This window comes from Panthera leo, chromosome B3 (genome assembly GCF_018350215.1).
Source record: "Panthera leo isolate Ple1 chromosome B3, P.leo_Ple1_pat1.1, whole genome shotgun sequence".
Lineage (NCBI taxonomy): Eukaryota > Metazoa > Chordata > Mammalia > Carnivora > Felidae > Panthera > Panthera leo.
The window spans coordinates 109,408,083-109,433,644 of NC_056684.1; the positions used below are offsets into that span (position 1 = coordinate 109,408,083).

The following is a 25,562-nucleotide window of genomic DNA, read 5'->3' on the forward strand; positions in this document are numbered from 1 at the left end:
AATCCTGTATATATTTCCTCATGTTCCAACTGATTCCATAAAGGCTTAATCTAATGATCACCAATGGTCAATGGCTCATTTTATTCCCAGTAGTTTGCTTACTTTCATTAGTTTGGAAAACAGACACATGACTACCCTTCTGTTTTTTAATTAGTTTTTTTAATGTCAAGGTAGAAAGTGAAACCTATTTTTATTGCCCAAAGATATCCACCGTTAACAGGTTCTTTGCATCTCTTTATGAGTCTTTTAAAAGTCTTATGTCTGACACGGCAACTTTTAATACCAAAACATTTATAATTCTTTCAAGCCACCCCAATAAATCAAGTAGACTCCTACCTATATGTGTTTCTATAAGAGCTTTCCAAACTCCATAAAAATCTAACACTGGTATTTATTATATATGCTAAATGGATTGATTTCTGAAACACCCCATCTATTAACACCAAAGAGAACTCAAGAGCAATGAATGACTCCATTCTGCCTGAAAGAAAGAAAGAAAGAAAGAAAGAAAGAAAGAAACCTAAGTATTTAATCGGAGGAGGAGAAATTACCTTTTTTGGAACTGAAACAGAAACTGTTTGGATGGTTAAATGAAAGCACTCGCCAGAGTTTATAGGCCTTTATTATATTTGACATGTGAAAATGAGGCTTCGAAAGGAAAGAAAATTCCTGGAGACAGATCTTGATTACCTCTGTTTCTGAAGATACACTTAACCAAAGAAAGGCCTCCCAGGGTCATGACGGTCTATTCAGAATATATACTGCATATCCTTCAAATACCAAGGACAAAGATAGATAGATAGAGTCTTCTCGAATTATGCATAGCAAAATGAAGAGCCCAGAAAATGAGGTTTCTAGTAAAAGAAAATCTTCCCAAATACTGTACAAAGATTTTCAAAAATATGAACCACTAAGCGTGTGCTTTTTGTGTTCCCTAAAAATTTGGCAAACCACATCAAATCCTTGCACCTCTTCATTATACTCACTAATGAAGGGATAGAAACACGGCTAACCTAAAATTCACTTCTTCCTGAGTATTAAGAAATGTACCAATTGTAGGGGTGAGGGGGAAGGGAAGCAGGCTTCCTGCAACAGCAAACAGAAACTTTTCCTTTTTAATTACGTTTGCTGAAGGCTAGATTTAAAATAAGCTTTTTAAATCTCCTGAATACACATCAAACAAAAAAGTAAAGACAGACTGGGTGAAAAGCCCATCTAAGAAGAACGAGAAACTACCCAGAGGACCAAAGTGGTAACTTTTTTAGCACTCATCTTTGATTAATTGTGCTGAGCCAAAACCACTTGTCTCCGAGCTGACATAAATCCCCATGAGGCAAGGGGGGCCAGAGCAAGAGAAAGGACTAGACTATCTCACTCTCTCCGGCAGCTTACTCTTCCTACTTACACATCCCCCGCGAATCCCCCCAGAGGAGATTTACACAAAGCTAATGCTGATTTTCGGATCCGGGGTGCCCGCCCAGTGAAAAGTTTTCTATGATGTACCTCGAAGAGAGCAGCAAAGTGCCAGGTTAGTGCCAGCTGCGATTCTTGTGAACTAGTAAGTCTCTGGTCTAAACCTGAGATGTGACAGCAAACCCAGCTGCTCTTATTGTCAAGACTCACTAAAATCCACTTAGCGTTTGTATACTATTTCTGCACTCCAAAGCTGATCAAATAAATACTACCCGACAAAGACCCCACTGAATTTTGAGGTCTGAATAATCACCATATTAATTCATTCACTCAGTAAACACTCATTCCATGTCTCCTTCGCTCCAGACTCTGCCAGCTCTCCATCACGGCAGAAGAGACTGAGGATAAAACCAGAAATGAAAACTTTTGCCCAGAGCCTTTCAAAGCACTTGGCAACCTTTGATAATCACGGGCCTTTCAGAGGCTGTTTTCTGTCCAAAGCAGCACCTTTTCAGCTAGGCAATGCAGACCATAATCATAAACCTTTGTCTTTAAAGCTATGTTCGGTTTATCACACAAAAACTCTCTTTCGGGGACCTGGCTGGCTCAGGCTTTTCAGCATTCGACTCGATTTCAGCTGAGGTCATGATCCCAGGATCGTGGGATCGAGCCCTGTGTCGGGCTCCGCGCTGAGTGTACAGCCTAAGATTCTCTCTCTTCCTCTGCCCCTCTCCCCCACTCACACTCTCTCTCTCTCTCTCTAAAATTAAAAATTAAAAAAAAAAATCTTTACAAAACTCTCATTTAAAAAAATATATTCTTTAAAAGAATATTTAAGACAACATAAATCAGAAAAGAAAGGATTGAGTTAGGAAGTGATATTATGAGTCAGCAGTGCCTCATATACATGAAGAATTCCCTTCCTACCTGAAAGGATGGTTTCATTCAGCAGGTACCCTCTGAGCCGTAAAGATGTGAGGGGGAGACACAATCCTGCCCAATGGGAATACAATCATGAATGGACATGGTCTCTGACCTCAAGGACAGAAATATTATGATAACTATCAATTACCAAGTATCTGCCATGTCAGTACTGGTCTAGGCATTTCACATACATTGCCTCTCAAACTAATCCTGCAAGGCAGAAGATATTATCATCACTTTACAGATAAGCAAACTGAGGTTCTAAGAAGATCATTTCTCCAAAGTCACCCAGCTTACAAGGAAAACTGGCTGGAATTCTAAGGCTGGCTAGCTCGCTGACAAACCTATCCTCTCTCCATAACTCTACCTTGCTGGACAGGCAACTTCTTTGAGTCTAAATCGTCAGCCTCCCGAGCTTCCCATGCTACCTCTGTATTTCTGACCTGGCCACAGCTCTAAATGGCCCTAAGCAAACCCACCTGTATGGCAGTCCCCACTTACCCGGTTTCCCCTTCCGCAGTTACCCACAGTTAACTGTGGTCCAGAAGAAGATGATCCTCCCTCTGACGTATCATCAGGAGGTCAACGGCAGCCTAACTCTACATCACAAGCCTACGTCATTCACCTCACTTGATCTAATTATGTAGGCACTTTACCATCTCACATCATCACAAGAAGGGGGGGGGGGGGTACGGTACAAAGATATTTTGAGAGACAGACCACAATCACATAACTTTCGTTATGGTATGTTGTCATAAATGTTATTGCTGTTAATCTGTTACTGTATCCAATTTATGAATTAAACTTAACCATAGGTGTGCAGGTATACGAAAAAAAAACAGTCGGTTAAGCGTCCGACTTTGGCTCAGGTCATGACCTCACAACTCGTGAGTTCGAGCCCTGGGTTGGGCTCTGTGCTGACAGCTCGGAGCCTGGAGCCTGGTTCGGATTCTGTGTCTCCCTCTCTCTCCGCCCTCCCCTGCTCATGCTCTCTCTCTCTCTCAAAAATAAATTAACATTTGGGGCGCCTGGGTGGCTCAGTTGGTTGGGCGGCTGACTTCAGCTCAGGTCATGATCTCGCGGTCAGTGAGTTCGAGCCCCGCGTCGGGCTCTGTGCTGACAGCTCAGAGCCTGGAGCCTGTTTCAGATTCTGTGTCTCCCTCTCTCTGACCCTCCCCCGTTCATGCTCTGTCTCTCTCTGTCTCAAAAATAAATAAACGTTAAAATAAAATTTAAAAAAAAAATAAATAAAATAAATAAATAAATAAATAAATAAATAAATTAACATTTAAAAAAAAATTTTAAACATATAGAGAGAGTTAATTACTATCTGTAGTTTAGAGGAGCTACTATACAGAGAGAAGAAAAAAATGTCAAAAATTCATTTTAAAGAAAACGCTAAATGATGGGAAGGGGGAAAAAATAATAACCATAAGGGACTATCTCTTGCTTCAGTACAGCTAACGTCAAACAGTATAGACACCTAAAGTGCCCTGCCTTGACTGAAGCTTTCACTGTTCAGCCTTTTGAGTCTTTATCTAAAATCTCTAGGATAAAATGTAAGAACTCAAGGTACAACAGAAACATCATCATCTACCAGCTCAAGAAGATAACTTGGAAGAGAGAATTCTGACTGACATTCCTATTCAACTGTACTTACTGAACTCTGATCTGCCAGTTATTTCTTGGGACCTTGGTTTCCCTCATTACGTACCTACTTCAAATACGTGTACATGTTGCTTTTGTAAACATATTCACTCAGTCACTTATTTTATTTAAACTCATCATGAAAGAAAAAATGCGCTAGGGTTGAATACATTTTCTTGTCTCGATGGAAACTGAAGACAGATCGACGACACTCGTTATCTTGAGGTAAGTATGAGAAATGAGTGGTTCGGACTAACTTCCCATGAGAGACAAAAAGGAAACAAAAAACCTTTCTAGGTCCGAATAAAGATTAAATGCAGGCTTCACTGCCAGTCAAAATTACAGGCGCACAACAAATCCATAATTGGAGTTGATAAAAATAGCTTTAGGTAAAAAACTCACAGATGAAGAAAAAATTTCTAACACACATGAAATTCATATTGTAAGCCACCTGCACCAAAGATACTTCTGCAGACTCCTAGAAATTCCTGCAAATTGTTTTTCTTTTTTAAAGATTTTTCAACGCTGCCACTTAATCAAAGATGTAAGGTTAATGGCCATGTCCTATCTGTCCAGGTAGCAACCTCTTAACTACGTTTAGGGGCCACCAATAGTCCTTCCCGATGTCTCACAGTGACAACGTTCAGAGTCATCGCACACATCCAACTCCCCCATCTCCCATAGCACCACACACTCCAGCTGGGGGAGACAGGTGAACACAACACTCTAACATCCGTCATAAAGCAACACAACTCACACTTGCCTAGACTAGTCCTTGGGTTCTGAAACGTACTGACTCTGACAGCTTCCAAATGTTACTTCCACTCAGCAACGCTTTCTAAATGCTTTTTAAAGCTCATTGGCAACTGTAATAGATAGTGATATATTCTTTTACGTAAACAATTTAGTTTATGAATAGATTTAATGGATTTTAAAACTCAAACACCCATTTTCCTAAACACGGTACACAAAAACAGATCATCTTTACAGGATCCAAGTCATGAGATACAGATTAGGTAGCATTTATACGTAACAATAACAGCAACAACAATGACAAAGGTAGTTAACATGTATATAACACTTACTCTGATCTAGGTCCCACTCTAACCATTAGCTACATTAAATCATGCAGTCATGGGGCGCCTGGGTGGCTCGGTCGGTTAAGTGTCCGACTTCGGCTCAGGTCATGATCTCACGGTCCGTGAGTTCGAGCCCCGCATCAGGCTCTGTGCTGACCGCTCAGAGCCTGGAGCCTGTTTCAGGTTCTGTGTCTCCCTCTCTCTCTGCCCCTCCCCTGTTCATGCTCTGTCTCTGTCTCAAAAATAAATAAATGTTAAAAAAAAATTTTTTTTTAAATAAATCATGCAGTCATGAAAACCACTCTATGGAGAGGTTCTTGATCTCTCATCTGCAAATGAGTCAAGCAAAACTTCATGACCATCTCACCAAGAAAGAAGCAAATAACTACTCAATTATCCTTGCATTTATGGAGACAAAAGAATATTGGTCATGAACTATGATACCCTAATGTGAAGAAATTATTCTCTTAATAAACGGTACAATATTACAAACAGCCTGGCTCAAAAAAGGGGTCGGAGAATGTCTTTCTAGCCAAGAAATGTAGGTGTAGTGTCCTCCCTACATAGAAGAGAAAAATAATACTCCATTAAGTAAAACCGTAAAGAAATATGATTTCACCCAGATTATGTCAATATTAAATACAGATATGCACTCGTAGGAATGCACATTGTTTGACCGACCATGAAATGATTCTGAAATCATTCTGAAATTCAGTAACCATTAAGGTACCAGGGTGGCCATTTAAGTACTGACCGTCACGAACTCCAAACTCTCTCTATATACAGTCGTTTTATTTTGTTGGACTCTCCCACAGGTCAGCGTCTGAGATAATCCCAGATGATGCTTTCCTCCTTATGTAAAACCACCACAAATCCAGCTCTACTTCGAGCACTGGTTCCAAAAGCGCACACTCCACTCAATTTTTACCGCCCACAGAATGCGGCTCAGATAAGGCTCAATAATTTAAATCGTAATAGCTCGGGAAATTTTAAAATTAGCCAGTGACAAGGAGGGGGGATTCAATTTTTAACTTCATTCGATTTGCCAAAGTTAAAATACTTGCAATTATTTATTTTTCCAGTGTTCACAGTAACCATAACACCACCAGTGTTAACTGTTTTGCCTAACTGTGGTTTTACTGTTGCTTGTATTCTCAGTTAATAAACATCAATTGGTGCTGCCACTAATTCTAGCTCTAATCTTCTCAACTTTTATTCTCTTAGTGAATTAAATCTATTGTATTATGTCCCCCACTCTCCTAAGCAGCAGTTCATAAAACAGTGAATTAAAACCCAGGAAGACTTAAGATCGTGTACTTTAATTATACAGTGCCGTCTAGAGAGCATAGAGCTAGACCCACAGATGGATCTTACTCACTTTTAAAGGGACTTGGTATGCTTTTTACAGTTTGTACAATTTCATGTTTATAGCCTAAAAGTAAATTGGTAATATTTTCTTTTTCAAGCAAGCAATGATTATGTTGTTTTGCCTCAGTATTATATAAAATAACAATGTTACCATAACAAGACAACTTTTTAAAATTCCAACTCCAACAGTAAGACCATCTCAGTGTAATCATAATACTGTCAGGTAACATATAGACAAAAAAAAAAAAAAATTACACCTAACACAAGAATATATAAACATGAGGGAAAATATTATTCCTCATGACTGAGTAGGGAATTTATGGGTGATTGATATATTCAGTGATCATATATTTACAGATATGAAAAAATGCTCTGAGGATCAAGGACAAACTTTAATCCAACCAGAATGATTTGGTTTTGGTTCCAACAACCTAAGTAGCCCCATCAATCTCTGACCTCCAGCTACAACGGCCTTTTGAGAAGAACCGCATCAACCTTCCTCTTTCACTCACCACTGCGTTGCCAGGGCAGTGCCTGGTGCATCATGCCGCTCGTAGAAATCTGATGAGTGAATGAATTGAACCACACAACCCACAGACCAATTACAAAAACGAGAATATAAGGCCCTTGGAGGAGGCTACTTAGCCAGGTCGTATATAGACTCCTTTCAGAGCTGTGCGTTTGCTTCCCACGCACTTTGAAAAGCATTTGCACACAATTCATTTCCTGTAAGCCTCATCGTAACTCAGGGGTGTGAGTACAGAGTCTTACCACTCCTAGGCCCAATGGTGTCTAAAGTATATACCATTTCTAGAATATCCTACTAAACCAGAAAAGCCTAAATAAATTCCACCATGAGTTGAAATGCCTTTTATGATGTGACAATGTAAATCTAAATACAACAAAAATAGAGTTCTATCCAAAACCTACCTAGGTGGTAAAAAATCTAGGTGGTAAAACAGTCTCCCCAGCAGCCAAAGGTTCCATCGAAGTTACTCCTACCTGAAACCTTGCAATGCTCTCCCCCTAGAGATCCAGCCACATGCCAGACAAATTTCACAACTACCGAGTTTCAGAACTTCAACTCAACTGTTTTTGATTAAAATGATGTCTTTACGTTTTCTTAAAGTGAAATGAATATTATTTCTAGATGGCTGGTTACCATCAAGAATACTAGTTACAGCAGCCGTAGACGGAGTTAAAGAAGCAAAGGCAGAAGGATGCATGAAGACAGGGCAGAACAGAGTACTAAAACCTTTTAATTTTCAAAAATCCTTTGTATAGGGGCACCTGGCTGGCTCAGTCAGTAGAGCATGTGACTCATGATCTCAGGGTCGTGAGTTTGAGCCCCACATTGGGCAGGGAGCCTACCTTTAAAACAAAACAAAACAAAACAAAACAAGTCCTCTGTATACATCTTATTTTAAGTCAGTTTGACTTTTGCTCACAAATTAGGGAAAAACACCAGACCTTGGGATGCATCACTATCACTCTGAAAAATTAACTTGATGAGACAAAGCTTGAATAGGCCCTCTGACTCTCAAAAGGAACTTCCTTTCTGCTACAAAACATCCTTGATTTCAAAATACTCATTCATTTGAAAAGAAAAGTGTTTTCTGCTGTGATTTCCCACCTGCTAATATAAGACAGCTCCTCAGGAGCCCGAACCCACTCTGAATTCCTTACAACGTACAGCAAAGGAGTGATCTCCTTCCCTTTCCAGACATCGTCTTCTGAAGGCACTTCAGTAAAAGGCTAATCCGAAGCCTATATCTACCTTATTCAAAGATGGTACTTCTCCTGAAATGCTGCCAAGTCCCCATTTTCTCCATGTGTTTTAATGTTTGAACAATGTTCCAGGCACCAGCAACCATGAATTAATTAAATCCAAAAAATGTAACATCACCATAAGGTGAAAGTCTGTCATGACGCCCTGCATAAATGGATGAACTTTTGCCAGATCTCCACCCTCACAAGATCTGAAACAAGATCCAGGTCCTCTGGAGTGACTCAAAGAAAGATCGATGGCAGAAAGAGAAGGGAAGGAATTATTTCTCACACAACAAACCACACATTAGGCAGCCTCCCCGCATTATCACACTCCTCACAACCACCTTGGCAAGTGTGAGCCCCATGTTACCAAAGTAGAAATTAAAGCTCTGAGATGTTAAATAACTAACCTCAGTTCACAAAGCCGGAATTATCACCGAGACCTGAACCCACACCCTTTCCTCTACTTAAGCTACTTCCCAAAGACGTAAAGACAGATGATAAAGAAAACCGCTGCCACACGGTCACCAGTTTACCAAACCCAAACCACTCCATGACCGGCATGACTTTTTCATGACAGCGTTCGAACCCCGCAGGATCCAGAGTGGCATCTTCCCCACCCCTGCCCTTGCCATCATGCAGTGTTGGTGACCCTTCCTGTCTGCCTCTTGGCAGCACTGACGGGCCTTTCGAAGGAGCCAACTCCGAGGCCAGCTGTTCTTCCACGGTTCCGTCCGTCATCACCCGCCACCCCCAGTGTTGCTGCTGGCCTGGCTGCTCGCCCCCTTCTCTTCTCCACTTCTCTCACCACTTCAGTCTCCTCACAATTTCCAAGGTTCTTTGCAAGAGGCAGTAAAAGGGCTCACTGGGGAGATCATCCCAGCACAGCACGAGCAAGACGGTGGTTAGCTCCGGGGCTCACCCACTTTCGTGCCCATAAACACTGGCTTTGGAACCAGACAGGCCTGAGGTCCCGACTCTGGCTCTGTCTAAAGGGGGAGGCAAGTTACACAGCCCTCAGTTAACAACAAACATCCCTTGTTCTTGGTTTCTTGGGAAGCTTCAAGGTGACACCATGTAATACATCACCTGGTGCACAACTACAGACACTGCTTCTCTTCTCCGTCATTGGTTGCTCAACTATTTCTTCACCAGCAAAGAAAATCTGAGTCTCTCCTCCTGGCTTCTTCCAGGTCCACAGCTACTCCAGAATAAATGCTTTTTGACAGGCACATTCAAGTTTACCATTGGTAGTATTCATTCACTCAGCTTAACTTTTCAAATGATACGGATCAAAAAGCTCCAAACAACCACAATGGCTGGAGTCATGTAATTAACTTCTATCTTCAAACACCTTTAAAAATTCTGTTTGGTAGTAAAAAGAATTAAAAATTAGGAGAGACACACAGAAGAAACTTCTTGTTAAAAGATCTCCCTTCTAGGAGTGCCTGGGTGGCTCAGTCGGTTAAGCGTCTGACTTCAGCTGAGGTCATGATCTCACGGTCTGTGAGTTGGAACCCCGTGTCGGGCTCCGTGCTGACAGCTCGGAGCCTGGAGCCTGCTTTGGATTCTGTGTTTTCCTCTCTCTCTGCCCCCCCACCACTCATGCTCTGTCTGTCTCTTTTTCCCTCACCCTAAAATAAATAAACGTTAAAAAAAAAATTTTTTTTAAACTCCCTTCTACAGAAAGGGACTTTATGACAAGTTCTCTCTCTCTGCTCTAAGTGAAGAACCAAATGCCCATCACCCAAAGCAGTGGCTCCCAGCCTTGGGGGAAACTCCTTTCAGAATCTGATGAAAGATCTAAACCCTTTGCCCAGAAAAACGACAATCTGCCCAGAGACACAAAATATAGCTTGGAATTTCAAGAGAGTCAAGGGCCCTCTGAAAGCCACCCATTAGCAGCAAGATAAGAGCCCTCCACAAAGAACGATCTATGATACTTCTTAAACTGGCAAAATTCAGATTTTGTTTCTTTAAGGTGCAAGAAATTCAGAAACCTGGACAAAAACCTCAAGAATGTAAAGAAGATTTTCTCGTTCCACCCTTCACATCTCTCTCTGGCTTAAAACAAAATGCTGCGAGACTCTGAAGCTGAAGTGGTTACCTCTTCAAAGCAAAATCTCAAAACAAAGATGTGCTCAGAGCCAGTGCATGTGTTGGGGGTATGGGTAAGGGAAAAGGAGGTACCAAAATTAAATACTAAAACATCTATACATCTTATATTTCATTATCATGCTTTTTAAGTTTCTGTACTTGTTTATTTTCTTAACGTATGTTATATATTTGTATAAGAGCACATGTATACATGTATAAACAAATATATATGTTATTTTTACTGATGTGAGTAAACAATTACAAAAAAAGTTTGGAGATCCTGTCCCCGTAGATGACTTCCAAAATAAGTTCATCAAACAAAAATTTTACCTGGTGACTTCCTACAAATGGAATTTCCTCTAGAAATAATTATATTAGCCACTTTATGTTCGTGTTTTTTTTAATGTTTATTTATTTATTTTGAGAGAGAGAGAGAGATGGGGGAGGGGAGACGGCGGAGAGCTCGTGCAAGCAGGAGAGGGGCAGAGAGAGAGGGAGAGAGAATTCCAAGCAGGCTTTGAACTATCAGCACAAAGCCCCATGTGGGGCTCAAACCCATGAATCACGAGATCATGACCTGAGCCAAAATCAAGAGTCGGACATTTAACCGACTGAGCCACCCAGGCACCCCACCCCCCTTTATGTTATTCCTGAAATGAGAAGCCAGTTTGAAACAGATGTTAACCAAATAGTAATGCTGAGAATGTTCCATAAGAACTAGCTCTTTTTGTTTTAAAAGTCTGATTCTCACAGTTCTACATGCTCCATATTTTTCTTCCTTAAATGGAAATAATCCACGTAAAATATTAAGAGAATAAAAATCAACTGAAAAACACTAGTAAGCATTTCTCTCTCTCTTTTTTTTTTTTTAATGTTTATTTATTTTTGAAAGAGAGAGACAGAGGGCCAGTCGGATAGGGAGAGAGAGAGAGAGAGAGGGAGACACAGAATCTGAAACAGGCTCCAGGCTCTAAACTGTCAGCACAGAGCCCGACGTGGGGCTCAAACTTGTGAGCTGAAGTCGGACGCTTAACCAACTGAGCCACCCAGGCCCCCCAAGCATTTTTCTATTATACAGTTTTTCTGTATTTTCTTAGTTATTATACAGTTATATTAACTATAACAGTTAATATTCTTCAACCCCTACCATGTATCCAACACTGAGATAAATGTTTTATCTGCTTTATAGCACTTCATCTGACTCTGTGAGGTAGGCTATAATACTCTCCCAATTTTGAAGATAAAAGAAAACACTTAGAAGTCCCCACTTAGGTAATATATATTATATATATATATTAGGAATATATTATGACATATTAGGCAAAAATAACATATTGTCCAAGCAATATGTTCATCATAGGCTTAATTCTACTGTAATATAAAAATAAGATCCCATATTTATTTTCAGAAAATCTTCAAATACAATGGGCAGACAAGTATTTTTAAGTAGTAGAAAAGGACATCATGGCGTCATGTGCAAACAAACCAAAGAACTACCCTAGCCAGCATTTGAGAACTATCTAGAAACTTTACTGTTCTTTTGTAAGCACTACAACATCTAATATTAAGAGCTAACATTATTACAAAATAAAAGTTTGAACGATGAGGAAATTTGACCATAAAACCCTGCTCTGAAAATCCATTATGATATTCAGATATGCTACTCCCTCTTAAACTATGTAAAGAAAGAAAGGCTGGTGATTTGATTAGCCCATACTTCAGTCCTCAAACATCAGCAGAAAAAAGGCATTCCACTGTATTTAGCATTTGCTGTAATACGCAAGTGATGAATCCTCCAAGTAAAAGAAACCACTCAAAGTATGTCATACGTTAAAATCCACTCCATCCTCCCTTCACCAGATACTACTTCTGTTCCTAACCTGAAACATGCATAAATATCAAAGTACAAAGCCTCACTCAGGATTTTAAGAGAACACTCGGCAATTTGACCCTTTAAAAATAAAAAGTCTTCATTAAACAAGTCTATGACTTTGTATAAATTAAAAGCTAACACAAAATCTGCATGAGTTGGATTTGCGGGGAAAATAATTTAGTACTTAAGGAAGTAAAAACAAATGCCTATGCTACCATTACTAACAACTGAAATGTCAACTAACAATGTTCATTAATTTGCTAACAAATATTTATCAAAGGCCGGCTATGTACTAGGCACAGATCTAAGCCCTGGAGATAAGAAAAACAAGGTTTCTACACTGAAGATTCTATTCTAATGCGGGAGGAGAAACAGATAACATACAAGTGAACCAACTAACAAAAAATAATTTCAGATTATAAATGTAAAACAAGAAACAACAAACTGACAACAACTTCAAAGAAGATCAGTCTTAAGAGTCAGGAAGGATGATCCCTAAGAAGGTTCCATGTGAGATGAAATTTGAAGAATGACACGAAGTTGGGGGAAGAAAGTTCTAGGTACAAAAGGCCGCTTCACCTTATGAGAAGATTCATTTGGCACCTCAATATTTTATGCCTGGGCTGGGTTATATCCTGGAGAGATCCACGTTATGATGACTTCTGTTTGTAGCTTATCACGTTTAGTGTTAAGTGTATAAAGCATATGTTTACACGTACAGCTAACGTAATACTGAGAAAATATTAACAATTCCCAGTCTTTTAGTCTAACTCCAAAGCTCTTACCTATGAGGAAAGAGCAAGAATGGTAGGGCTAAATCCTCCACAATCTGAGGAAAGCAGTGAACTCTGTTCTAAAACAAAATGCACACTCACAGAAACTTTACATTAATTTTGGGAGGGTCTTAGAACCTTAAAGCCCAGAGCACCCAGGTGGCTCAGTCAATTGAGTGTCCAACTTTGGCTCAGGTCATGATCTCGCGGTTCATGAGTTCGAGCCCCGCATTGGGCTCACTGCTATCAGCACCGAGACCCACTTCAGATCCTCTGTCCCCTCTCTCTCTGCCCCTCCCCCTGCTTATGCACTCTCTCTCAAAAATAAACATTAAAAAAAGAACCCCAAAGTCCATTCATGATGCACACATCCTATCCCCAACCAGAAATCCATGAACCCAAGGTTAAGAACTACACAGTAATTATCACACTCAAAAAGAATGTGATATGAATGTAACTTGCTATCCTACTTTTTTTAAAATTTTTTTTAATGTTTATTCATTTTTGAGAGTCAGAGAGAGAGAGAGAGAGAGAGTGTGAGTGGGGGAGGGGCAGAGAGAGAGGGAGACACAGAATCTGAAGGAGGTTCCAGGCTCTGAGCTGTCAGCACAGAGCCTGACGCGGGGCTCAAACTCACGGACGGTGAGATCATGACCTGAGCTGAAGTCGGATGTTTAATCGACTAAGCCAACCAGGCACCTTGCTATCCTACTTTTCAATGATTAATAAATCAGGTATGCTTATTTTTTTTAAGTTTATTTATGAGAGAGACAGAGCATGAGTGGGGGAGGGACAGAGAGGGAGGGAGACACAGAATCTGAAACAGGCTCCAGGCTCTGAGCCGTCAGCACAAATCCCGACACAGGGCTCGAACTCACGAACCATGAGATCATGACCTAAGCTAAAGTCAGATGCTTATCCAATTGAGCCACGCCGGTGCCCCTGCTTACTGTTAATATCTTTTGGCCCACGTACAACCCTGTACGGGAATTTTCTCTATGCTATAAACTATTAGGTAAAGAAAAAATATTTCTCCCTAAAGAGCGAATGAAATACCTCCTCACTACAATTGAGTATATCATCTTTCACACATGAAAACAGTGCAACTGACACTCGGTTTTCTGCAAGATCTTGTAATTTCTTCCCCAAAAGAAAAACAATGCCACATTGTCTCAAAGGCTGCGAAGCTGAACGTTAACACCTATTAACTTACAGACATGCTTCCACTTTAAAAGGGAAGCTTATGATTATTTCTTTAAACCACACACACACACACACACACACACACACAAACACCACAATTTAGTTGTCTAAAGAACATGCATCATTAATCTAAGATACAAACTAGATCAATGGTTCTTAACCTTTTTTGATTCAAAAACCCCTTTGAGAATCTGAAAAATATAACAGAATCCTTCCATTTAAACAATGGACATACTCATACAAAATGTGCATATAATTTCAGGCTGCAAAACACATTTCACATTCAATCAAGGGTTTAAGAATGTCTATACCTTCTATAGAAGAATATCATGACTGGTTGCTTCAGGGAAGGGCGAGTGGAAGAACCAAATCAGGAAGAAGATTTTTCACTATATATCCTTGTGTATTTTTTGAGAGTTGAACCATGTAATTGTATTATGTATTATCTATTCAAAAAATGAATACATTAAAAATAAAAGCATTACGCTAAAAAATGGAGCAGGATACCAATGCATTAGGTGAAAATCTCTAATCAAAGGTGTTTAAAATAACCAGTCTACCAAATTCAATACATTGGTAAACGGTTTCTTCCAATTTTTTGGTGGAAAAGGTTCATCACTGCAAAACTATGGTCTTGTTTCATAATTTTCTGAGAAATTTCCAATCCAACTTTTTGCTGAAAAAATACAAAAAGTGAAATAATTCCACACTATTCACATTTTAACTTCTCAAATCCCAGTTAAATAACAACAGCTAGTATTTACTGAATGTGGCACTGCCACAGCTCTTGATTATTATCATCATCCCCCTTTGACTGACAAGAAAACCAAGGCCTTCAGGAGTTGACATACTTGCCCCAGACAACACAAGTTGTGAGTGAGCTAGGACTCTGGCAGGTGGCAAAGCCCAAGTACTTTCCCCACGGGACACTGCACAGTACAAGAAAGATGGTAAACACTAAAATAAAGGACGCTATTCCTTAAGAAACTAGTCTCATTATAAATACGCTTTAGGGTACTAACCCATTATAAAAATCGAGAACTATTTCTGCCTATTCCTTCTTTACACTACACAAAGCACATATGGATGAAAAAGAATCAGCCTATCCAAAAATTAGAAAAGCACAAAAACTAGTTTTTTTCTTAATTTTTTTTTAATACTTAGTTTTTTGAGACAGAGAGAGACAGAGCATGAACGGGGGAGGGTCAGAGAGAGAGAGGGAGACACAGAATCTGAACAGGCTCCAGGCTCTGAGCTGTCGGCACAGAGCCTGACGCGGGGCTCGAACCCACAGACCGTGAGATCATGACCTGAGCTGAAGTCAGACGCTCAACCGACTAAGCCACCCAAGCGCCCCCACAAAAACTAGTTTTAAATTGGGATTTTTAAAGTCCTTAGGGCCCCTGGGTGGCTCAGTCAGTTAAGCATCCGACTCTTGATTTGGGCTCAGGTCATGATCTCATGGTTTGTGAGATTGAGTCTTGTATCAGGCTCTGCACAGACAGTACGGAGCCTGTTTGGGATTCTCTCTCTCCCTCACTCTCTGCCCCTCCCCCACTCACACACCCACACAAGCACTCTCTCTAAGCAAATAAAACAAACTTTTGAATAAAGTCCTCACAGACTGTCACCCTCAAAAATAAAAATGTAAGCTGAATCACAAGCCTAGAGCTTAAAAAAAAAAAAAAAAAAAAGATTTTTAATTAAAGAAAGAATGTTGTAGAAACACAATGTTACCAATGTAAAAGTTTTAACACCAAGAGGCAGAATTTCTGCTGAAACGTTCAAGTCGTTATAGTTTTTGGAATGTTTAATACTGAAGGTCCAAACTATTAGCAAAACGCCTCAAAAATGTATAACGAATTATGAGACTAGAAATGATGACGTCATTCTCATTATAACCCCATCTTCAAAGAGGCAGTACTTTTCAAAAACATTTCACTCAAATCTAAACTTATGTAATCTTTTAAAGTCAAAAAAGGAAACAGGGCACGGGAGGAGGATGGGGTGGGGAGAGAACAAATCACCCAACCAGGTAGTACCTACTGTTGCTACTACTAATTATAATATTATTGTAAATGTGCGTGTCTATCCCGGACCTGTTTAGTTTAACCATCCTTATTGAGACAGATAACCATGAAAGCTTGCTTCGTGTCATGCCGTGTAGGCACAAGGAAAGCGTCCAAGTCTTTACCTTCTTATCAAGCACAAAGGCACTAAAACCTTCACTGAATTTCCCTTGAGTAAGGGTCCTTCAAGTTCAAAAACTTTAGGACTCTCTGCAGACATTTTCAGAAGTCTGTAAAGAGGGAGAAAATTCAAATGTCTCTATTTCAAAGGCTTATTCTACAATGTCACTACAAACAGCGGAGGAAAAGCCGGGGAACTTATCACGCATATATACAGAAAAACATGCCGGCATTGTTTTCTGTAGAAAATAACATCATTGATATAAATTTGAAAACCCCACCTGTTGGAAAAGAGGCAAAATAGATGAAACTTTCCTTTCGCTTTGTTACAGTTCTGCAAGTGAAGAGACTTTTTTAAAACACTAAGAGTAGGGGCGCCTGGGTGGCGCAGTCGGTTAAGTGTCCGACTTCAGCCAGCTCACGATCTCGTGGTCCGTGAGTTCGAGCCCCGCGTCAGGCTCTGGGCTGATGGCTCGGAGCCTGGAGCCTGTTTCCGATTCTGTGTCTGCCTCTCTCTCTGCCCCTCCCCCGTTCATGCTCTGTCTCTCTCTGTCCCAAAAATAAAAAACGTTGAAAAAAAAAAAAAAAATTTAAAACACTAAGAGTTGGGGCACCTGGGTAGCTCAGTTGGTTAAGCACCCGACTTTGGCTCAGGTCATGACATCCCAGTTCAGGAGTCTGAGCCCCACATCGGGCTTGCGGCTGTCAGCCCGTCAGCACAGAACCCACTTTGGATCCTCTGTCTCTCTCTCTCTGCCCCTCCCCTGCTTGAGCTCTCCCAAAAAATAAATAAATATTACAACGCTAAGAGTTAATGGCAGTATTACTTACAAGTCAGTCAAATACGATGCATATAATAACCATTCTGATAATGCATACACGCAAAACAAGTGATCATTAATGAACGCCTAATGTGTGAGTTCTCAAAAATTACATTTTTAAAGGATGACTAACAAAATTACACAATTTCCATTTTCAAACTCCCCTAAAATTAAAGATCTTGAGGACATGATTTTTATTTTATTCTACAATGCAACCCACAAAATCCAACTGCCATTTATATTATACCACCAAATAAAATTAAGTCAAACCTTCCAATGTGGTCAAAGCAATACTACAGAATTAAATCAGTAACTATCCTTTGGTAGGCACACATAATTTACTCTGGTTTCTCCTAAGGAAATGGTAAAAAAAAAAAAAAAAAGAAAAGAAAAGAAAAAGAAATTCCTCCTATATTTTCTTTACATTCCATAAATTACTTCCTAAAGTTGGTGAGAAGACAACACACAAATAAAATTCAATCCATTACAAGACAATCAAATGTCATTTAACAAATTTGGAATAAAAATCAGGAGCATTTTATAAAAATCAGGAACATTTCTGAAGTCTGTATCTGACCATACTTCTTTGTTGTTCTATAGATACGGAAATCTAATTTGTGGGATGCTTTCCAGAATGTTTCCCCATTACATGATTACTACACAAGAATCGCTTTTAGTCCGTCTGGAAGCAAGCTGTGGCTGTATCTAATACTGTATGGTCCTGTTACTCTCCAATTCTCCCACACTGGCAAAATACACAAGTTCACAAAAATTCCATTCTTGGAGAGCAGAGCTCTTGGAAATTTTTCAATATGACCAGACTTCACTTTAAAAATGAGAAAAGGATAGACAAATAGCCAATAAGCACATGAAAAGATGTTCCACATCATTCATTAGCCATAAAGGAAATGCAAATCAAAACCACAATGAAATGCCACTTCACACACATCATGATGGCTATTATCGAAAACAAAAAAACAACAAAAAATAACATGCTGGTGAGGATACGGAGAAATTGCAACTCTTGCGCATTGATGGTAAGAACGTAAAATGGTACAGCTGCTGTGGAAAACAGTCTGGCAATTCCTCCAAAAATTAAATATATGATCCAGCAATTCCACTTCTGGGCATGTACCCAGAGCAAGTGAAAGCATGGGCTCAAGAAAACACTTGTACACCCATGTTCACAGCAGCATTCACAACAACCAAAAGATGGAAATGATCCAAGTGTCCACTGACCGGCATATACACACAGTGGAATATTATTCAGCCTTAAAAGGAAGGAAATTCTAACACGTGCTACACCATGGGTGAATCTTGAGGACAGCAGGCTAAGTAAAATAAGCCAGTGACAAAAAGACAAATATTATATGATTCTACTTATATGAGCTGCCTAGGGGAGGCAAATTTACAAAGACAGAAAGTAGAATGGTGGTTACTCACCAAGGGGCTGAGGGGAGGGGAGAATGGGGAGTTAGTGTTTAATGGATACAGTTTCTTTTTTTTTCTTTTTTAATGTTTTATTTATTTTTGAGACAGAGAGAGACAGAGCTTGGACAGGGAAGAGGCAGAGACAGAGGAAGACACAGAATCGGAAGCAGGCTCCAGGCTCTGAGCTGTCAGCACAGAGCCCGACGCGGGGCTCGAACTCACGAGCTGTGAGATCACGACCTGAGCTGAAGTCGGACGTTTAACCGACTGAGCCACCCAGGTGCCCCTAAGGGACACAGCTTCAGTTGGGGAAAACAAAAAAGTTCCGGAGAAGGATGGTGGTGATGGATGCACACAACATGAATGTACTAACTGTCACACTTAACGCATACTTAAAAATAGCCACGGCGGTCAATGTTTTGTTAGGTGTATTTTACCACAATAAAAGGAGTAACAAAATATTAAAATGTGTCAACTTCTTCTCACGCATGCCTCTTCACTACCCACAAAACCAACGAGTGGTCAATTCAGTTCTAATTTAAATATTTACCATAAGCCCCAAGAAATGAGTATAACAATAAAGTTTAAAATTCTTTCTAAACCTAAAAAAGTTTAATCCACTTCCTCAGAAAAAAGTCCCTTTCCAGATAAAGATGCTAATTGCTATTATATGTCTAGTTCAGATTAAATAAATTACTAAGGAATCCATGCACCTCTCAACTTTGTATTTCAAGCATGATTAGTTTTATTTCTACAGTTTTTCCTTGTTCTTCTAAAATCTCGGAAAGACTTCCCCATTTTAGCAAAACCTTTAGCTAAAATTTTCTCCCCCATCAGACTCATAAGAGCTCATCTTTAGGAACTAGTAGATACATCATCTTTATAGTCGTCAGAATTCATTTAGTCTCCACCAGTTTCAAGTACAAACATGAGAATCTGAGTTACAACTCTCCCCTCCTTAAGAAAAAAGAAGGGGGGGGAGGGGACACCTGGGTGGTTTGGCCAGTTGAGCGTTGAACTCTTGATTTCTCTGCTCAGGTCATGTTCTCACAGTTTTGTAAGTTAGAGTTCCACATAGGAGTCTGTTCTGACAGCACAGTGCCTGCTTGAGATTCTCCCTCTCTCGCTACCCCCCCTCCCCCACTCACTCTCTCTTGTCTCTCTCAAAATAAATAAACTTTAAAAAAAAAAAAAAAAAAAAGCTCACATGGGGAAAAACAGAAGCCTGAAATATCCTAGGCTACGTTTTGAGGACCTTTTCTAATCGATCTCCAGTTTTTCTTATAATACCTTCTAATTTCACAAACTTGTTACAGAAGTAAATGTTCATTAATGAACTAGCACACCAGGTTTTCTGACTCCCTCTGAGCCACAAAAGTACACTATGTTGTTCGTGCTCCCTCTCTCCTCACTCTCAAGTGTTCAGTAAACAGAGATCAACCTTCAGAGGTAGATTCTGATAGTTCCCATGCTATAAATGCTGTGTTCTGATGCACTTCAAACACGCCTGTTCATAAACATCAAGCAAACAGATGGAAATTAAAAGGCACAAAAAAAAAGTATCCACATACCCAAACAAAAATTGAAAAGTCCATTCAGGAAAAGCAGTTTCATATTAAAATATGAATTCATTCCAAAGGAAAGAGAAAAGTAGCATTGAACAAGTATGATCGTCATGTTTCCTATTTGTACTATCTGAAAACAAGAATGCATGGAAGCAATTACTAACTGACCATTTTTTTCTTGATTTTTAAAACCGAATTCTCTCAAACATCATTTTCTTTTTTTATTTTAAATTTGTTTTTTAAACGTTTTTATTTATTTTTGAGACAGAGAGAGACAGAGCATGAACGGGGGAGGGTCACAGAGAGAGGGAGACACAGAATCTGAAACAGGCTCCAGGCTCTGAGCTGTCAGCACAGAGCCCGACGCAGGGCTCGAACTCACGGACCGCGAGATCATGACCTGAGCCGAAGTCGGACACTCAACCGACCGAGCCACCCAGGCGCCCCCAAACATCATTTTCTATACATAAGTTAACGGTACCATCTCCTCTCTACTAGGTCTACGTGTTGTGACTAAAACTATACAATATGTAGCTGTTATCACATATGATGTATGTATCTAAATGTCAACAGAAGAAAAAAATGAAAAACACAGACCGAGGCCTATTCGGGTTTCTCTGGCATTCAGGTTTTCTATTTATCAGTGTAAAAGATCCTCCTGATAGTAAGTTTCTTTTCATGTGTCCACAGCTATTTATATTAAGTTGAGCCCTTTAAAAAGGCTGTAACTTCAACGTGTCTGAAATCTCCCATCCCTTCAATGTGCAACACATAACTTTAACAAATATGAAATACCACGAAAAGAAAATTATATATATGGATACAAAAAGATCAACTGGAAAGGAATCCATCACCTGGTCACGAGCCTTACCTTTTAGCAGCGGCAGAGGTGTTAACTCAATAGGCTTGCCTTGAGACCTAAACTGTGAGGAACTTTGCGACCTCTTCTGTCTGGCTTTTCTGACGGACTTCCGAGAAAATCCGTCTACTTTATCCACTGATGGAGGAGTAGTTGGTGCTGAGGACATATCCCTACTGAAGAGAAAGAGGCATCATAAACATATCCCCAGGGTGGAAGCATACGTGTGAATTATACAAATTCTAAAACCCCCATATACAATATTCATGAAAACGGGATTATGTGATGAAGAAAGCAAATAACATCAATCAAGAAAAGTCGTACGTTCAACGGGGACATGAGATTTTGGAAAAAACAGAAGTAACAGAAGTACCACATAAGCAATATTATAGTTCTAATGCGCTGGGCTGCTGCCACTCTGATAAGCATTAAAGATGCTCATTTATACCTGAAGAACTCTTCTCAGCCATCTATTCATCTTCTAACTGCAAAGCTCTTCTCATCTTGAGATTCCTGAAGTAATTTTAGAGCTACTCTGCCACTGGAAAACTTCCATCGATACATTTTCACAAGATATTTAATATTATGAATGGGTTCTGGAGTTAAAACCCTTAATGTACTTCAAGAATCTACACCAATGTATCACAGCAAAGTGAAATTTACAACTGCTGAAACTATCTAGGCATGACTTTTAATGCAATGTGCTGTGTTAGCTATGATAAACTATATCACACCACAAATGAGGACAGGTTAGATTACTGTAAACAGAACACATAAAGGGCATAATTAAAAGCATTTCAAAGAAGTCTTCTTTTTGAATGAAGCCATCTTAAGTTAATAAAGCTTAATACACAAAATTATGATGAAGTCGTGCACCAAAGATGAAATGAAAACATAAATTCACACCCTACTTACACAACCAAGTTGAGTTCCCTTTAAGTTCATCATCAAATACTAGTTTTCATTCCATCAAACTGAGAGAACTGAACAGTTCTTTGAGATTTTAAACCTCTCAAATTATTAAAATGAAGGCTATTTCCTAAAAGTCACAAGCCGTAAGCTCAATTTCATATTCCAATTTAAACAGATGCCATCATTTCCGTGGCACTGAGGCTCCATTCAAGATTAATGGCAGACTTGAATAAAATTAATGCATATGGGGGAAATACTGAAATGTAATTACTCACCTGTCATTCCAATACATAAGACAAGTGTTTTTTAACCTCTAAATAAAAGAGTAAGGGAGTTTCTTCCTGAACATGTAAGAATAAAAAGTTATCTGGATTATATGGATTCCGACAAGGTAAAAATAACAAAAACATAAACAGAAAACAAATAAAACCACAGGATCTTGAGGTTTGGAATTTTTGAAGTCGTTAGGTTGTCTTTCTTAAAAAAGTTTTTAGAAATCTATCTAATTTAACCGTAAATAAAATGTGACAGATTCAAAATGGAATTGCAAGCTATGAATGACTATAGAAGAAGTAAGATTACTTAAAATTTCTCACAATGACTGCATCAGCAAGAAGCTCCACATCACATTTGTATGTTGTAAATTTAGGGGCAGCTTTTCCAATCTGGTATGTGAATTATTTAAATTTCACTTAACCCTAACAATGCAAGATTTCAGTAAATCCTGTTCCTCCATCACTCTTTTTGTCTCGTTTTTATTCCTCACCTCCCATCTCTAAAGATGATTTATTGCTAGTATTTTTTTTTTTTTTTTTTTTTTAATCATCTGCCCCTTCTGCCCGCGGCCCAGAATAAACGTCAAGGATCTCAACCCTAAAGCTCTGCAGAACTGAACTTGCAGTAGCTGTGGGTCCGTGCAAAGCCCGGGGAAACAGGTTTTGCCCTGGACCAGGACGTCTGAAGCGTTATCGTCATCTAAGCAGCGAGCACGGGGCATTTCCAGGGTTCAGGATAATCCAAGCCGTTGGGGGGGGGGGGGGCGGTGTGGAAGGGGGTACCAGGGTGGAGGAGAAAGACAGGGAATGGGTTTCCTTGTGGGGATGCTAAATTACTCTTTGCTCCCACCCCACCCCACCCCACCCCACCCGCCCAAACCCTGGAGAAGATAAGCTGTTACTGAATCCTCCACACTACATCAATCCCCCCCCCCCGTGTTTCCCCGCCCCCCGTCAGCGGATAAAGGGGGACAAGAATATGCCTCCAATGCCGGAAGGTGAGGGGAAAAGGAGGGAGGAGGGTAGAGTGAATGGGAAGCATCATCACAAGCATTTGCAGGTAAATCGGACAAGTGGGACGGGCGCTTCCTCTCCCGCACCCCACCCCACCGCACCCCTCGCCTGCCCCGGCCAGGCCTTCCAGAGACCGGTGTCCTGCAGGTTCCTCAGGACGGGGAAGAGGAAAGGAAGCGGCGAGCCGAGGTGCTGGAGGGACGAAGTTACCTTGAAGCTTCTGGGGAAGAATCCGAAGATGATCTGTGGTTTCGAGGGGCGGGAGACCTGCGAGAGGGCCGCAGCGGGGGCGGGTGGCGGGACCGGGATGTGCGGGGGGAGGTCCGGACAGCGGCAGGGAGCCCGGGGCGACGGCTGTCCGGCGCGGCGTCCCTCCGGTTCCGCGGCGGCGGCGCCTCTAGGCCTCACGGCCGGACCTGAACCTCAGCGCTCCGGCGGCGGCGGCGGCGGCCTCACGATCCTCCCCCGCGGGCCCGTCCCATCAAATCGGCACCGACCCCGTAGCGGCTCAGCCGGTGGCTCCTCGCTCACATTCCCGGCGGGCGGCGCCTCTGCTCGTTGCCCCGGACCCGGCGGCGACGGCGACGACGTGGGGAGGGGGGGAAGGGAGGGAGGAAGACTGGATCCGCAGCGGCAGCAGGAGAAGGAAGGAGAAGGAGGAGGAGCCGCTGGAGCTGGAGCCGCCGCTGCCAGAGCCGCCCTTTGGTACCCGCGGTGGGTCCCAGTCAATGCCCCTTTCTCTCTCCTATTGTCAATATCACCGGGCGGCTGAGTCCATGGCACACGCGCAACCGAACCTTCTGGCCAACAGCGCCCGCCTCCGGCGCCCACTCACTGGAGGCTTCAAACGGGAAGCGAATCCTCATTGGCCTGCCTCCGCCTTCACTCCCAGGCCAGCAGGTTCGACTGAGAGCAGATCTGGGATTGGCGGCGGGGGGGGCGGAGAATCAGGAGGGTGGGAAGAGACGAGGCCGAGGATTGGGCTGAGGCGAGAAGGACCCGGATGCAGCCGCGAGCTCCGGCCGCGCCGCTGCGGCTTCCGCTAGGCGGTTGAGTAGGGTGAAGTAGGGGGGTACGACAACCGCTAGGCCTGTGCGGAGCTCCTGAAAGCCGGGAGGTGTGCGACTGATAGATCAATGGGTTGGGGGTGGGGTGGGGGGGGGGTTCCACGCAATGCGGCTTCTCTGGGCGGCGGTCGACTTCAAGCAGAGGATTCCAAGGGCAAGGGTCGGCTAAGGGTGGGGGAACCCCGGGCCTGGAATCCGCGCCCTTTAGCGCCTAGGGTGGTCCTTCTGGGCTGGGGTGGAGGACCCCCACTTAGGACGGGAACCAGCGCTGAAATAAGCGGAGAAGAAAATAAGATCTCCTGCCCGCTCCTGTGCGCCACTGTTGGTGTAAATGGGCCCCTTGCAGCCCTCTGTGAAACCCCCAGCAGTCGCTCTCGGCTGAACCTTGTGGGACCTGGCACCGAAATCTGAACCTCTGGGCCTGAGCCAGGGGTTGGGTATTGCTTCGAATTCTGTCTCACCTCGTCTTCTTTTCCCTAAACCTCTGTTTTGAATGTCAGCTCCCTGAAACTGCAAGCCTTGATGGAGGCCAGTTCAGTGTAGCTCATGCAGGTGGGAATGCTGTCTCTGTGCTCTGCAATCATTTATCCCGATCAACTACCTGGGCCCTCCCGCTGCACAGAGCTCGGGGCATCCCAGCTCCAGACTCTAGGAGCTTGCGAGATTTTAATTGGCAAGTTGGATCCAGAAGAGTTTATGGAGAAGACTTCACTCAACTCTAGCTAGATGAAGTAATAAAATATTTAGGGAAGTGTTTGCATCTTTGGTGAGCTCAAACCCAAGTGATGCAATTCCAGAGAATTATTGGGACTGTCACTCTATCTGAATGCACGCTACGTACATCTTTATTTGGGGGGGGCGGGGCGGGGGACGGTTGAGAGGGAAGAAAATTCTTAATGCTTAACTACAAATATCAGATCAATTATTAAAAACTTGTGGGAAAAAATTTAACTTAGACACTGTTAGCATTTTGATGTACTTCCCTCCGGTATTTTTTTCTTTTAATTTTGTGTGTGTTGTTTTGGAGCCTAGTTTTTCCCCGTCGGCATTTTATCATGTTTTCTATACAGTTAAGAAATAAAACTAGGTACCATATGTACAAGTAACAAAAACAAAATGCATTGCATTTCTTGTTTGTGTTAACACTCAGGTGTTGCAAATTTTTATTCACACTCCCAGGAATGGATCTTGCGTGGAAAAAATTGTTTGTGCCATGAAAGATTTAAAAAAAAAAAAAAATGTGGTTTTGAACTGAAATGGGAAACAGGAAAAAATGGCTCTC

The 25,562-nt window shown here is 41.4% G+C and overlaps 1 protein-coding gene across 3 annotated transcripts in view; it reads right to left on the reverse strand.

Annotated features, from left to right (window-relative positions):
• The window catches only part of PPP2R5E (protein phosphatase 2 regulatory subunit B'epsilon), a 148,975-nt gene extending 124,945 nt beyond the window's left edge, over positions 1 to 24,030 (reverse strand). For 2 of the 3 annotated variants that reach the window (XM_042943449.1, XM_042943447.1), the window contains exons 1-2: positions 23,424 to 24,030; positions 21,025 to 21,188 (exon numbers count right to left, since the gene is read on the reverse strand). In XM_042943449.1, coding sequence (XP_042799383.1) covers positions 21,025 to 21,181 — 157 coding nt within the window. In that variant the 5' untranslated portion in view covers positions 21,182 to 21,188; positions 23,424 to 24,030. The remainder of the gene's footprint in view (positions 1 to 21,024; positions 21,189 to 23,423) is intronic. The other variant, XM_042943448.1, reaches the window with a different exon arrangement.
• Positions 24,031 to 25,562: the final 1,532 nt, after the last annotated feature.